Raw genomic sequence first — 12,233 nt, 5'->3', positions numbered from 1 at the left:
CCCCCCCTTCCAGAGCTGCGGCCGGCTTCGCGGGACAGACTCGGTGTTTGGAGCCTGGCCGCCCTCCCGTGGCCTGCCTGTCGCATGTTTGTGTCTGCCTCGTTCCTCCCCTGGTGCCTGTGTCTGCAGAAAACCAAGACCGGACGTAATTTCTTTTTAACACCAAGATGACGACCACCACACACACACACAATTGATGTTGGATGAAACAGGAGAACAAAACAAAGGAAAAAGCTGTACAAATCACTGGCATTTGTGGGGCTTCGAACCGACGGGCACCCCCCCCATGCTCCATGTGTCTGTCCGCCCCTGGCCCCTCGGGGACCGGTGGGGCAGTGACCGCATCCACAGGGGCCGGGCTGAGGACCCGCGTGTGTTAGATCTGCATCCCCCGCCGTGCATGGCTGCCGTCAGGAGTGCCGGCCACCTGGGGCCAGGGGGACCTGAGCACGGCTGTTCCCCTCCCTTCCTCTCATGCCCCCAGCATGGACGAGCAGTGCAGAGGCCGGGCCGGCCCCCGGGGCCCCGATGAGCCCTCTGAGACGCCCCCGCGGGCCCAGGGCTCCCACTCCGGTCCCTCTAGGGCCGGGGAGGTGCAGACCTCACGCCTGGCGGGAGACTGGCCAAGAGGACACTGTTGGCGGCAGCCCCATTGGGGAGGGGAACCCTCGGGCCGGCCTCCCTCCTGTTCGGGGTGCCTCCCCTTCTGCCCACCTCTCCCCTCGCCAGCTGGTGCGGCCACAGAGGGGCTCCGGGCTTGGTCAAGACACAGGAAGGGGAGGGGGGTCAGAAAGCGGGTGAGTGGCACCCTGGGCTCCCGGTGGGCACAGCACGTGTTTGCGGACGGTGCTTTTGGAGTCTGGCCCAGAGCAGAGGGAGGGCCGGCTGCCCCGGGCCTGAAGGGCAGGGCGCGGCGGGCCCCCCACCCCCACCAGGCCTCTCCAGGCTGCAGGGTGGGACAGGGACCACGGGATGAGAAGAGAGGCTGGGCCCATCGCGAGGCACGCCCTGCGTGCTGGTGGGCACCGTGGCGAGGCTTGGGGATGGGCCCTGTGGTCAGATGGCAGCAGAGAGCGCCCAGGGTAGCTGGCCAGGGGGGTGGTCGGGCTGTGATCGCAGAGGGTGCGGGACCCTGCTATTCCAATACCTGCCCCTTAACTCCCATTTGCAACAAGGATTTTCTTTATCTTCCCCCACAAATTAAGCCAAGGGAGGGCACAGAGTGGGGAACGGGGCACAGGATGCTGGTCTCCCAGGGGACTGTCCATCAGCAGACACTCAGAATGGACACTCAACCTGCCCGTCCACGGCTGTGCTCGGGACAGCTGTCCCCACCCATGGACACAGGGTAAACATCCGCCAGGCTCCCTGGGCCGCGGGCAGCGGCAGGGCTCACCGGGGACAGCGTGTGGCCTGACCACCCTCCCCTCCGGGGCCCTCCTCCCCTCCTCCCCTCCCGTTATCTCCACGGAGCTGCCTGTCTGGGATAATTTGGGGATTTTTTCTGGGGGATAGTTCTTTTGCATGACCCCTCTCGAGCAGGCCACACCTGCTCGTCTAGCTAGATGTCGGAGGTGTGGCCACTCTGCGGAGGGCCGGCTGCCCGCAGTGCTGGCCGGCCCCCCCCTTCTCTCTTTTTGCTGAGTTCCATTGTCTTTTCTTTCTGAGCCTTGTAAGTGTAAAAAATCATTATTTTGTTCTGTCTCGGGAAACTGCAAATAAAAGAAAAACAGGACAAACGGCTTCACGTGCAGCTGGGGGCTTCATGCCAGGGCCCCTCCGAGCCCCAGCCCCCAGCCCAGCCGCTCCCCCACGCGGCCCTGCCAGAACCCGGGTGCACCCTCGTATGAAGATGGGCAGCCTCCCCTTCACACTGGCTCCCCAGGCCCTGCCAATGCTTGTCTGTACCGCAGGCCTCGTGCTTTCCTGGGACAGAAATGTGGGCCTCAAAACAACCCGAGATATAAACACTCCCAACTTGTGTGTGCAAGTGACTTCTGGTAAGAAGGGCGCCCTGGGGGTCACTAAGACAGGAGCCCTTGACTGCGGCTTCTTGGTGCCCAGCAGGTGCTCTCAGGAGGGAGGGCCGTGCCAGGGAGTGCAGAGGATCCGAGAGCAGGGCGCAGAATCTAGGACACAGCCCTCAAGCGAGCGGCAGTGGGTCCCGGCACAGTATCTAGGGTTCCACTCACCTATCAGCTGTAATCCGAGGACACTTTCCAGGCCAGGCCTCCCCACGGATGCACAGCGCAGCCCCGCCCCGCCCCGGACGCTCCTGAGCCCAGAGGTGTGGGGTGCGACCCGCAGCGGGCTCGGTGGGCAACTACGGAGCCGGGCCCGTGAGACAGCCTTCGGCTGGTCCCTGTTAAGTGGCACCCCGCTTTGAGCAAAGCTCCCTGGGCCTCAGAAGACCCCATACTAAAAAGCTGGTGCCCTTGGTCCAGCCAGAAATCCCAAGGCTGCTTCTCATTTCCAGGGTCACAAGGCTGAAAGCAAGGCCCAGGGCCAGCAATGAAACAGGCAGAGAAGTCTTCAGACCCTCTGATGATCAGCGAGCAAACTCATTCCCTAAACTGGGAGCAGACTGGAGACTCCTTGGCCTGCACGCACCCCAGGAGGCACGGATGCCCCCCCACACCTGCAGGGCTGCCCCCCCCCACCCCGAGGAGTTTCCATCCACATGGCGCAGGCTGCCGTGGCTGTGCAGTAGTTCCCCAGGCCGGTTCCCCTAGGTCGGCTCTAGGGCTCCCCTGGCTCCTGCTAGGAAGGCCGTTGGCGGGGGCAGGATCTAGGCAGCCGCCACCTCCCCCGGACAGGCGCTCCCCGCAGGTGCACACAGGGAGGGCAGGCTTCCCGAGGAAAGAGGCCCCTGAGGCTGGAACAAAGCAGAGGACTATTTTGGAATTTCAAAAGACAACTTTATCCAGATAAGAATCTTTCAGATAGAACAGAGAAGTTAGGCAGCAGTTACTAAAATACACTCTTTGCCAAAGGCTTCCACGTGGGACCGCAGGAGCTGGGGAAACGCTGGTTTGGGCCTGAGCCAGCCCCCCACCCCCCCCACGGCCCTCCCTGCAGCTCTGCCCCAGCGACCTCCAAAGTTGGGAGTCAGACACCACGGTCCTTCCTAAGGGGAGGTCACAGCCCCCTGGGCACCAGTGAGCAGACTGGGCCTGCGCGTTCCAGGGGGGTCCCTCGGGCAGGCTATTTTAGGAGTAGGCCAACTCCTTTGGCCAGCACAGTGCCCAGAGCAGGATAGCCGGTGGGTAAACCTGCTGGGGTGGGGCGCAGGGGTCCTCCAAAGCCACGAAGGTGCCACCTTCTGGTCCAAACAAGGGAATTCAGGGCCCGGCACTTTGTGTCAGGACAACGGGACCTCTTGGGTAGGGCAAGAACCAGCATGCTCAGGGAAGGACCCCAGAGAACGAGACCCTGTCTGACACAGCCCCAGCAGGGGCTTCTGCAGGGACCAGGTCCCAAGAGTGCATCACAGGCTCACATCCTCAGGAAGCGTTGCAAGATGAGGGAAGGCAGTCTGGACCATGGCAGTGGGGCCTGAGGGAGTGGGCAGAGCTCAGGGCTGGGGCTCGTGCTGCTGGGGGGGGGGGGGGGGCGCCCCCGGCAGTGCCCCCGCCGAGGGGAGGCCACACGTGGGGCACTGGGAGTCCTCAGGATGGCTGGCACCTGGTCTTGGTGGCCAGGAACGGTGGCCACGGCAAAGGCCACTTGCTAAGGCACGCAGGCCCCAGGTGGTCGCTAACACAGTCTTGTTGCCAGAGAGGCAGGTGAACACGGGCTGAGAGAGACAATATCCGCTGCTGTGACCCGGAAGGCAAAACTAAGCTGTGAGGCAGGGCCGACATCCCCCACCCCACAGGCATCTGTGTCCTGTGGATGAGCCACGCCCTCGGCAAGCAGTCAGTCCAGCACAAGTGCATCTGTGCGCCTGGCTCGTCCCAGCGCGGGCCTTGGCCTGCTCATCCCCCGCGATTGTGCCCGCCGTAGGTCCATCCCCCGCTCCGCCCCCTCCGTCCTGCGATCGGGGCTCACCCTGGCTTTACTAGAGTGTTAATACGGTCAGCGCACAAACACCACCCCAAGGCGGACCGAGGACCAACAAGCCTGGCTCCGACTTCCCCGGGGGCCTCGCACAAGTCGCGGGCCCACAGGTTTCCCAGGGGTTAGAGACGAGCCCCTTCAGCGTCTATGAGTCACTCAGAGTTTATAGTTTCATCTGGCCCAAGAATACACCTTTGGGGGCCTCAAACGAGCTTTTCAAAAATCACCGGACACGTAAGTTTGAATGCTCCCCAGCCCCGGGCCCTTCCACGACCCCTCAGTTCCTGCCAGGAGCTCCCAAGTGAAAATATGTCCCCACGTGGGTCTCTCCATGGCGGCTCTGCTTCTCCAGGGGCTGCGGGTCTGATGCCGGTGTCCGGGCCATCTCGACACGGGGGCCTCCGCGGGCTGCCATCACATGATAGTGCAGCACGAATTCTGTTTCCGGGCCTGGACAGAAACACACCGGGGCTGGAGAGGCGGAGGCAGCCCCACGGCGGCCCACAGGCCGGGGTGGGCGGTGGGGGCCGGGAGGCAGGGGCCACGGAGTGGGCTGGGGGGACGGAGAGCACCTGCAGGTGGACCGAGCGTCTGGCTCTGCACCAGCCTGGGTCCCCCAGCGCCACCCGGCCCCGTGCGCAGGGCTCGTTCTGAGAATGTCCTCAGAGAACGGGTTCACAGGCGCGCCCCCCGCCGAGCCCCATGGCCGTGTCCCTCCCAGGCTCACAGGAAAACTCAGGTGCGTGCCCGGCCACTTCTGTCAAGGGGAACAGAGGTGGAAGGGCTGCTCTGGGAAGCCTGGAGGCCTCCCCGCTCAGCGCACAGCAGGAACAAGCGAGGCCGGGGGCGCAGGGAGAGCAGCCGGAGCCGGGGGGGGGGGGGGACAGGCCTCTGCCCACGTTGGCTCCCCCGGTGCCCGAGACCCTGCACTACTGCCTGGCCTGGGCCACCCCCTCTGCTCTCCCCACGCGTCACCCAACGTCCTAGGAACTCGTCGGTGGCGGGAGCCCGCGGGAGGGCTGGCACTCACTGTCTTATAGAAGGCTTTGGACTGTGTTCCCAGCACTTCGGACTTGGACACCAGGTCGTCTAGCCTCTCCCCTCGCTCCAGCAGGGACTCCATGGTGTTGTGCTGGACACAGAAACAAGCAGACGCTCCGTGTCCACGAAGCAAGCAGACACGAGCCCCTCCTGCGGTTCCGTCACGGGAGGTGCTTCTCCTGTGGGCTCCTGCCCCCATGTGAGCGTCGGGAGCGTCCCAGCCGAGCAGGACCCGGAGCCCGTCCCGGGCACCCCGAGCACAGGCTCAACACCACCCCGCTCGCAGCCACGGTAGACACGCGGACTCCCACTGGACACACCGCCTCCCGCTGCCTGAAGGGCCCCGTGTTCCAACGCTGCACTCGGGGAGGGCCCGCGCGGACGGCCGTCGCCGGAGCACCTGCGAGCCCCTCCTGGGCTTCATCGGAGCAAGGAGCGCAAGCCTGGGCCCTTGGACGGGGACCGGCCCAGGAGGGGGAACGAGTCGTCTCTCTCTACACAGAGCTCACGACTCCGGCTGCCGGCGCGAGAAGTGAACGAGGCGAAGGGCCGCACGGGGAGGCGGCACGGCCGGCAAGCCCGTTTCTGAGGGCACTGGGAGCCACCGCCATGCCAGCTGTCCGCGCTCGGGGAGAACACGCGGAGAAGCCCATGAAGAGACGGAGACACCGGAAGACCCTCACACCTCACTTCCGACCCACAGCCCCCAAACCACGTCATCCGCAGCGGGACGTCTGCAGCACCCCCCGATGGTTTCCACAGAACGCAGCTTCCTGGGTCCTGCCCAGGCCAGTGTCCAAGCCCCGGAGACGGCGCGGGGCGCGAAGGCCGAGCCAGAGCCCGCAGCGTTTTTCTGGGCCCCTCTGCCACTCACTTAAGGTTCACTAGCTGCTGGGCACTGGTGTCCCACGTCTGCCACCTACTGGGAGCGGGGTGGACAGGGACAAGCTCCCGGCCCCGAGGGCTCACACGCCCGTCAGGGAGGCGCGTATACTGGTCGTGACCGTGCGGTGGCGTCGGAAGGCCGGCGCGTGGGGCACCTGCGTGAGCGCCAGGCAGTGTGCACTTGACCCCAGAGCTTTCCTGGGAGATCCTGGGGGACAGTAAGCGGAAGAACCACAGATCGGTGGCTACTGTCCGGACACAATGGTGGCAGGTGGGAAGCCAGGGACCAGTGACCAGGCAGAGGCCACGGGACCAAACTTGCGGAGAGAACAGACACAGCGAGTGCCAAAGAGAACTTGGAGTTAGAAAGAGAGAAGGAGGAACACAGGGAGAGAGAGACGCTGAAGCAGCAGCTACAGACCAGCAGAGCGCTCAGGGAAGGCGCGGGCTTCCTGCTCTCCTGACCGGGCCTGGGGACCCCCGGTCTGTGTTTAGCGAGCACGGGCGGCTTCTCCTGCCCCCCAGAGCCCACACCCTGGAGAGAGGCACCTGCTGGGCTTGGAGACCAACGGCGGGGGGCGGGCAGCAGCGGCACGGAAGCAAAGCCCAGAAGAGAGACCGTCACAGCGGGGAGGGATCAGGGCCACAGCAGGTCTCGGCTAGGGCTCTCGTGCAACAGGGATATTGCACCCAGATGGGTGCAGGCAGCGTAGACCCGGGGTCGCCTGGGCGGTCTGGCTTTGGGGCCTCAGACGCTTGGGGAAAGGCAGGCACCACCCCTTCCAGCGAAGCATTTGCATGAGGGCTCCCCCAACCCCAAGCCTGACTGTGCACCTGGCACCATCCCCCCCCGCCACCCAGCTCCAGGATGCACTCACCCCTGCTCCCGCTTACCAGAATGATTTTGGTCTCATCCAGCTCAGCCTGCACTTTAGTCATGGGGTCAGCTTCTCGGGGGTTCTAGGGAAGAGCCCAAAACAACATCAGGAGTACAGGGACCACCTGGAAACAAAGCTCAAACCAAGGGAGCCGGACAGGGTTTGCCAAGTTCACCAACCACAGGCTGCTCACACACACAGCAAAAAAGGGAAAGCCCGCTGTGGAGCTCGGGTTCCAGATCTCAGTGTGAGCCCTGAGTGTTTCAGGGGGACACCAACACCAAGGCTGCCAGGAAGTCGCCCAGAGCCATGACCCGCAGGGCCACTCCTGGCGGCTTCTGTCCACCCTACCTGGTACCGACTCAGGTGGCCATCTAGGGCCGTGTAGTTGATGGTAGCAGGGGATCCGACTGGCCACTCTATCCTGTCCACGTGCTTGGAGAATTCGTCCAGTACCTGCAGGACAGAGGAGCCCATCAGCACCTGCAGCCATGGAGCCTGAACGGACAGCCCGAGAGAGGCTGTCAGGCTCCAGAGGGAGGAGCACAGCTCACGGCCAGGGGCAAATCTAGGCTCAAGTTTTTAAGATTTCTGGCAATTAAAAATGAAGTGTACCCAACCTGACACGAATCTCATCTGGAGAAAAAAGTATCAGAATTTTAAACTACCTGTTTCCACTTCTATCAGGTTTTACGATTCTAGGACAAAAGGTCCCTTCCCTCTCATTTTCCCAAATAGTTCTTCAAAAAGGGAGCTAGATCCTTTGGATTGAAGCAACCAGCAGATCTCATGTGCTTGTGAAAGGATCAGTGCTCAGCGAGGCCAGAGGCCAGCATCCTCGAGAAGTTTCTGACGAGCACTGTGGCACTCAGCCCCATGGCGGAGCTGGACCCACTTGGGGGAAAGGAGCGCCCGGGGTGCAGGGATGGCCTGACCGAGGGGGGTGGCCAGAGGGCCGAGCACAGAGTCGGCCGTGGCTCGCAGGAACCACAGTCACCCCCGGGGAAGGCAGAGGCAGGAAGAGTGGCCAGAGTGGTGGCCAAGGCCAGCCCGGCCACACTGTCAACTCACCTTCTCCAACAAGGTAAAGGCTACCCGGGATGGGTACTCGCTGTCAGCAATGACCACTCCCGCGAGACTGTCGTTTCGCACGTAGACGTGGCACAGATATTCTAGGGAGAGGTTAGATACGCGCATGGTGACGTGAGGGCTTTGGACATCCTCACCGTGATCATGAAAGTGTCACACTGCTGAGCCCCTGCCTGTCGCTCAGGGAGACTCACACAGGACAGCGCAGGACGAAGTGCTGCAACCAGCAGGGCCCAACACCGGCTTCAGGCGAATAAATGCCCAGAGGCCTGGTGCGCAGAGCCAGGCTCTAAAGGAGCCACCAAGGGTGCAGAAAACCGCCCAGGGGACGCAGTCCCGGCTGCATTTCCCAGTCACATCCTGGAGCCCCAGCTCCGGCTTGGCCGTGTCTCCGAGAGCCACAACTCTCAGACGCTCTGTCCTGCTCCTGAGCTGGAGACCCCGGACAAGACGAGCAGCCTCCAACTGCTTAAAAATCCCTATGAGGCGGCGCCTGGGTGGCTCAGTCGTTAAGCGTCTGCCTTCAGCTCAGGTCATGATCACAGGGTCCTGGGATCGAGCCCCGCATCGGGCTCCCCGCTCGGCGGGAAGCCTGCTTCTCCCTCTCCCACTCCCCCTGCTTGTGTTCCCTCTCTTGCTGTCTCTCTCTGTGTCAAATAAATAAGTAAAATTTTATATATAAAAAAAAAGTTCCTACAAGAGTGGCCCCGTATAAGGCCTCTTGGGGCATCAGGTTTCCTGCTGTGGTGGGCTGGAGGGGTGAGGGAGAGGAGAGGGAAGAAGAGAAGAGAGAAGGTCCACCTACAGAAAAAATTCAGTCCTGCTGACCCTGCTCTCCAGTAGGACTGTGCGAAAAGTCATCAAATTATCCAGAGGTTCAGTCTCTACAGGTCTTCTACAAAATAGTTCTCATTCCCTGGTATGAATTTTTGTCACTTTCAAAAGGCTTCAGACAGGATACGGCTAACCATACCCCCAGAGAAAAAGGAACGTAAGGATTACAGCTGACAAATGAGAAACTTCTCATCCCAACGACTCACGCTCACGCAGAACTGCCTGATGCTAACCGTGCAGGAACAAAGAGTAGAGAGAGAACGTGAGCTCCTGAAGTCAGACGAGGGCAGCGATAAATGAGAGCAGGGCCGGGGAGGTCAGGATCGCTGCTGACGCTCTGTGGGTTCTGTCTTTACGTCCCCAAGTAAGCAAGGTGCAAATGTGCTGCCGATGCGCACGCACTCCCCAGAACGGGAGAGGCTGGGTCAGTGCTGGAGGACACAGCTCTCGGCGACCGCCAGGGAGGCAGGCCCGGAACGAGACTGACCACACACCACTGTTCACGGTCCAATCTCACCTCTGCGGTGTGGGCGGCACAGGGAGGCTGCGCAGGGCACACACGGGGGGGCCCCCCTCCCCCGAGCGTAACGGACATCTGCATCACCAACACACGGCCCCCGGGGCTGCGGCCCTAGTCTTGCCCAGTGAGCTTCCCGCGATCTGTGTGACACAGCTGTCCTTCCTGGGTCGTCTGTGTCACACAGGCTTCCCAAAGAAGAGCCTCAAGACTCTTACAGGAAACCGGAGTTATGAAAAAGTGAACGTAAGAACCAAGAAGAAAACGTAACGAGTTTTCGGATTCCTGGTCAAAAACCTAAGCAGCACAGGATGCGGTATTACCGCATCCGCTGGGAATCCTTGTTTGCGATGTGTCCAATGTGGGCGAAAAGAGAAGAATTCAGGAAGGCCACTTACTGCTCCACAAGAGCTAGACCCCGATCTGAAGCAAGTCTAAGCTTTAGGGTAAAAACTGAATCAGGCAGCTCAGACTCCAACAGTGGGCACAGAATTGTGCGTAAACAGAACAAAGAGGAGGAAGAGAGAACCGGCCAGCAGAGGAGCGGGGTCCTGGCAGCCTCCGCGCGGGGCAGCGCCTCTGTGGGGAGCTCCGGGTTGCCCTAAGTGGGACGGCGCAGGCACGAGGCAGCGGGTCCTCTTACCTTGTTCTTTGACGGAAGCTCTGCTGCCTTTCGCGGAGCGCTCCACAATCAGCTGACTTGTGAAGGTCATGAATTCCTGAACGCTAAGAAACATAACACATGTTACCTCTTCCTGTCACCTTGTCCCCAGCATTGCGGAAGGTGGCCTCCGAGTGGAGACACCAAGGGGCTGTGGCTTCTGGGTCTCGTTCCTTTCCCTCCCGACCTCAGTGACTAAGGAGAGACGCTGTTTTCTTACAAATCCTCACAGCCGTTCGAGCCACAGCTATTTGCTACCTCGCTCATCAGGACAACTCACTTCCACCCTTGTGGGGATTTTCTACAGGCTTTAGTCAAGGTAACGCTGTGGTCAGAGCACAGTCTGGGACACGGGGAGCAGCAGAAGCCAGCGTGTGCACAACCAGACACGGCTGTTGCGCAGGCCACACGCTGCGGGGTGACACGCGTCTGCGGTGAATGCGGGCTACGGCATGCAACACGGCCTCGGGCGTGCTGGCTCATCCTGGCATCCCGTCCAGGGCACTCTGGAAGGCAAGCAGTCGGCCAAGGAGGAAGAGGAGGTGACTTGTACAAAGGCTGAGAGAGAAGAGGACACTCATGGGCCCAACAGAGAAGTGGGCCAGAATGGGAGAGTCACAGGTGACAACAGCTCGGCTCACGAGACTCTCTGGCAGCCCCTCTGTGGAGTGAAGACCTCCGGCCATGGAGTGCACGTCCCCGGCTGGGAGCCGTGTGACCCCCAAGCCCGTTACTTCCTGCCCCATGCCAAACCCACAAAATCCAGGTTCGCTGGGAGGAGTGAATGGCACTTAGCACAATACCTGGTGCCCAGCATTCCTTCGAGAGTGATGTGATCAAAATCATCCCACCAAGAAAAAGTCTCCAAATAAGGACGTCCTTGCAATAAAACCAAGCAGAGACACAGCTCACAGCACGACGGTGTCCAGACACAGGGGGGACTTACATTCGTTGCACAAGTCTGCACACAGGGGCAAGAAAAGCTGGAGACCCATCTGAAGGTTTTACAGCTCAGGGTCTGGCAGCCACGAGGCAGGAAGAATGGAGGTGAGAGGCCTGGACGACATGCTGCTTTAAGAGGTGCTGGTGGGGGCGAGCCCAGAGTACTGAGTGTGTCAACCATCATGAACTGGCAGGGGTATCCCAAAGCAGTGAGGCAAAGGTCCCACACTGAACCCCCCGAGCACCTTCGGTATACACGGGCAGCGAAGAAGAAAAACAGCCAAGTTGGCACCAGACGTTCCATCACAGAAACGCAACGACACAGAACGCAGAGCAGAGGCCGTGGTAGAAAAAGCTAAGCGTCAAGAAGATACTTCCCAAAGGCCCCGAAAGAAGCTAAACGTTTCCACGAAACAAGAACAGGAACTGTTTTCGATCCTGCCAGCAGAACACTGATCAAGAACAACAACTGCCCAGAAGCAGTGAGGACAGAGCCAGATGGCAGCGGCCACTGGACTCGGAGCCCGGAGGGTCCTTCTCTGTCGGTGCCTGAGTCATCCCACCCCTCCCACCAACGGGCTGAGGCGTCTGCAGCATTCCTCACACACACCTCCTTGCAATTAAGGTGTCCAGAAATACTCAAGACGCTTGTAAGCCCTACACGTCCCATGCTTCCTTCCAAATCTTCAGCACACACCCTCTTGCACCATCAGAGCTTAATCAGAAAAAACATAAAATTTGGGTTTGACTCCTGGCTGGCCGTGGTATAACTTCTTGCGGCCTCATGACTTCATCCATAAAACGGAGCGTAACAAGACCTCTCCTACCGAACTGGGGAAAAACCCCATCAGATAACATAAACTGGCTCTCCAGGTGTGGCCCCTAAGCCGCCCGGGTTAGAATCACCGGGAGAAAGGCGTCGGTTTAAAGTACACATTCCTGGGCGTCCACCTACTAGTTCACCACGTCTGAGCGTGAACCTGGGAAATCTGTACTTATTCACAGTCTCCTTGCGATTCTATTACGACGAGAATTTGGAAAGCGCTGAGCACACCACCAATGGTCTAGTACAGCATCAGCCTTTCCCCAACGAAAGGAGGATTCCTCGCAGGCCCAGTCCACACACCGAGCAAGAGGCCATTTCAGGGCTCCATGCGGGAGGGAGAGCCCCCTGCCCACCCCACCCCGACCCCCGGGACCCCATCCCCCCGCCCCGCGGGCCTCCCCCGACCCCCGGGACCCCATTCCCCCGCCCCGCGAGCCTCTCCTGACCCGAGAAGCCCCGCCCCCGCCCCGCGGGCCTCCCCCGCCCCCAGGCCGCCTCCGA

At 61.1% G+C, this 12,233-nt stretch overlaps 2 protein-coding genes across 2 annotated transcripts in view; one reads left to right on the top strand and one right to left on the bottom strand.

The window, feature by feature from the left end:
• CAMK2B (calcium/calmodulin dependent protein kinase II beta) overlaps positions 1-1,739 on the top strand; it is a 78,522-nt gene extending 76,783 nt beyond the window's left edge. Inside the window, exon 21 of the mRNA XM_035026427.1 lies at positions 14-1,739. The gene's annotated coding sequence lies outside the window, so the exon portion shown is untranslated. The remainder of the gene's footprint in view (positions 1-13) is intronic.
• A 2,466-nt stretch (positions 1,740-4,205) lies between these two features.
• YKT6 (YKT6 v-SNARE homolog) overlaps positions 4,206-12,233 on the bottom strand; it is an 8,407-nt gene continuing 379 nt past the window's right edge. The window contains exons 2-7 of the mRNA XM_035026426.1: positions 9,947-10,029; positions 7,935-8,035; positions 7,215-7,319; positions 6,880-6,945; positions 5,090-5,191; positions 4,206-4,509 (exon numbers count right to left, since the gene is read on the bottom strand). Coding sequence (XP_034882317.1) covers positions 4,474-4,509; positions 5,090-5,191; positions 6,880-6,945; positions 7,215-7,319; positions 7,935-8,035; positions 9,947-10,029 — 493 coding nt within the window. The 3' untranslated portion in view covers positions 4,206-4,473. The remainder of the gene's footprint in view (positions 4,510-5,089; positions 5,192-6,879; positions 6,946-7,214; positions 7,320-7,934; positions 8,036-9,946; positions 10,030-12,233) is intronic.

Source organism: Mirounga leonina, unplaced genomic scaffold (assembly GCF_011800145.1).
Source record: "Mirounga leonina isolate KUSES-001 unplaced genomic scaffold, KU_Mleo_1.0 Mir_199, whole genome shotgun sequence".
Taxonomy (NCBI): domain Eukaryota; kingdom Metazoa; phylum Chordata; class Mammalia; order Carnivora; family Phocidae; genus Mirounga; species Mirounga leonina.
Note: the sequence above shows the minus strand (reverse complement) of the source record. Positions and strands in the feature narration are given on the sequence as shown.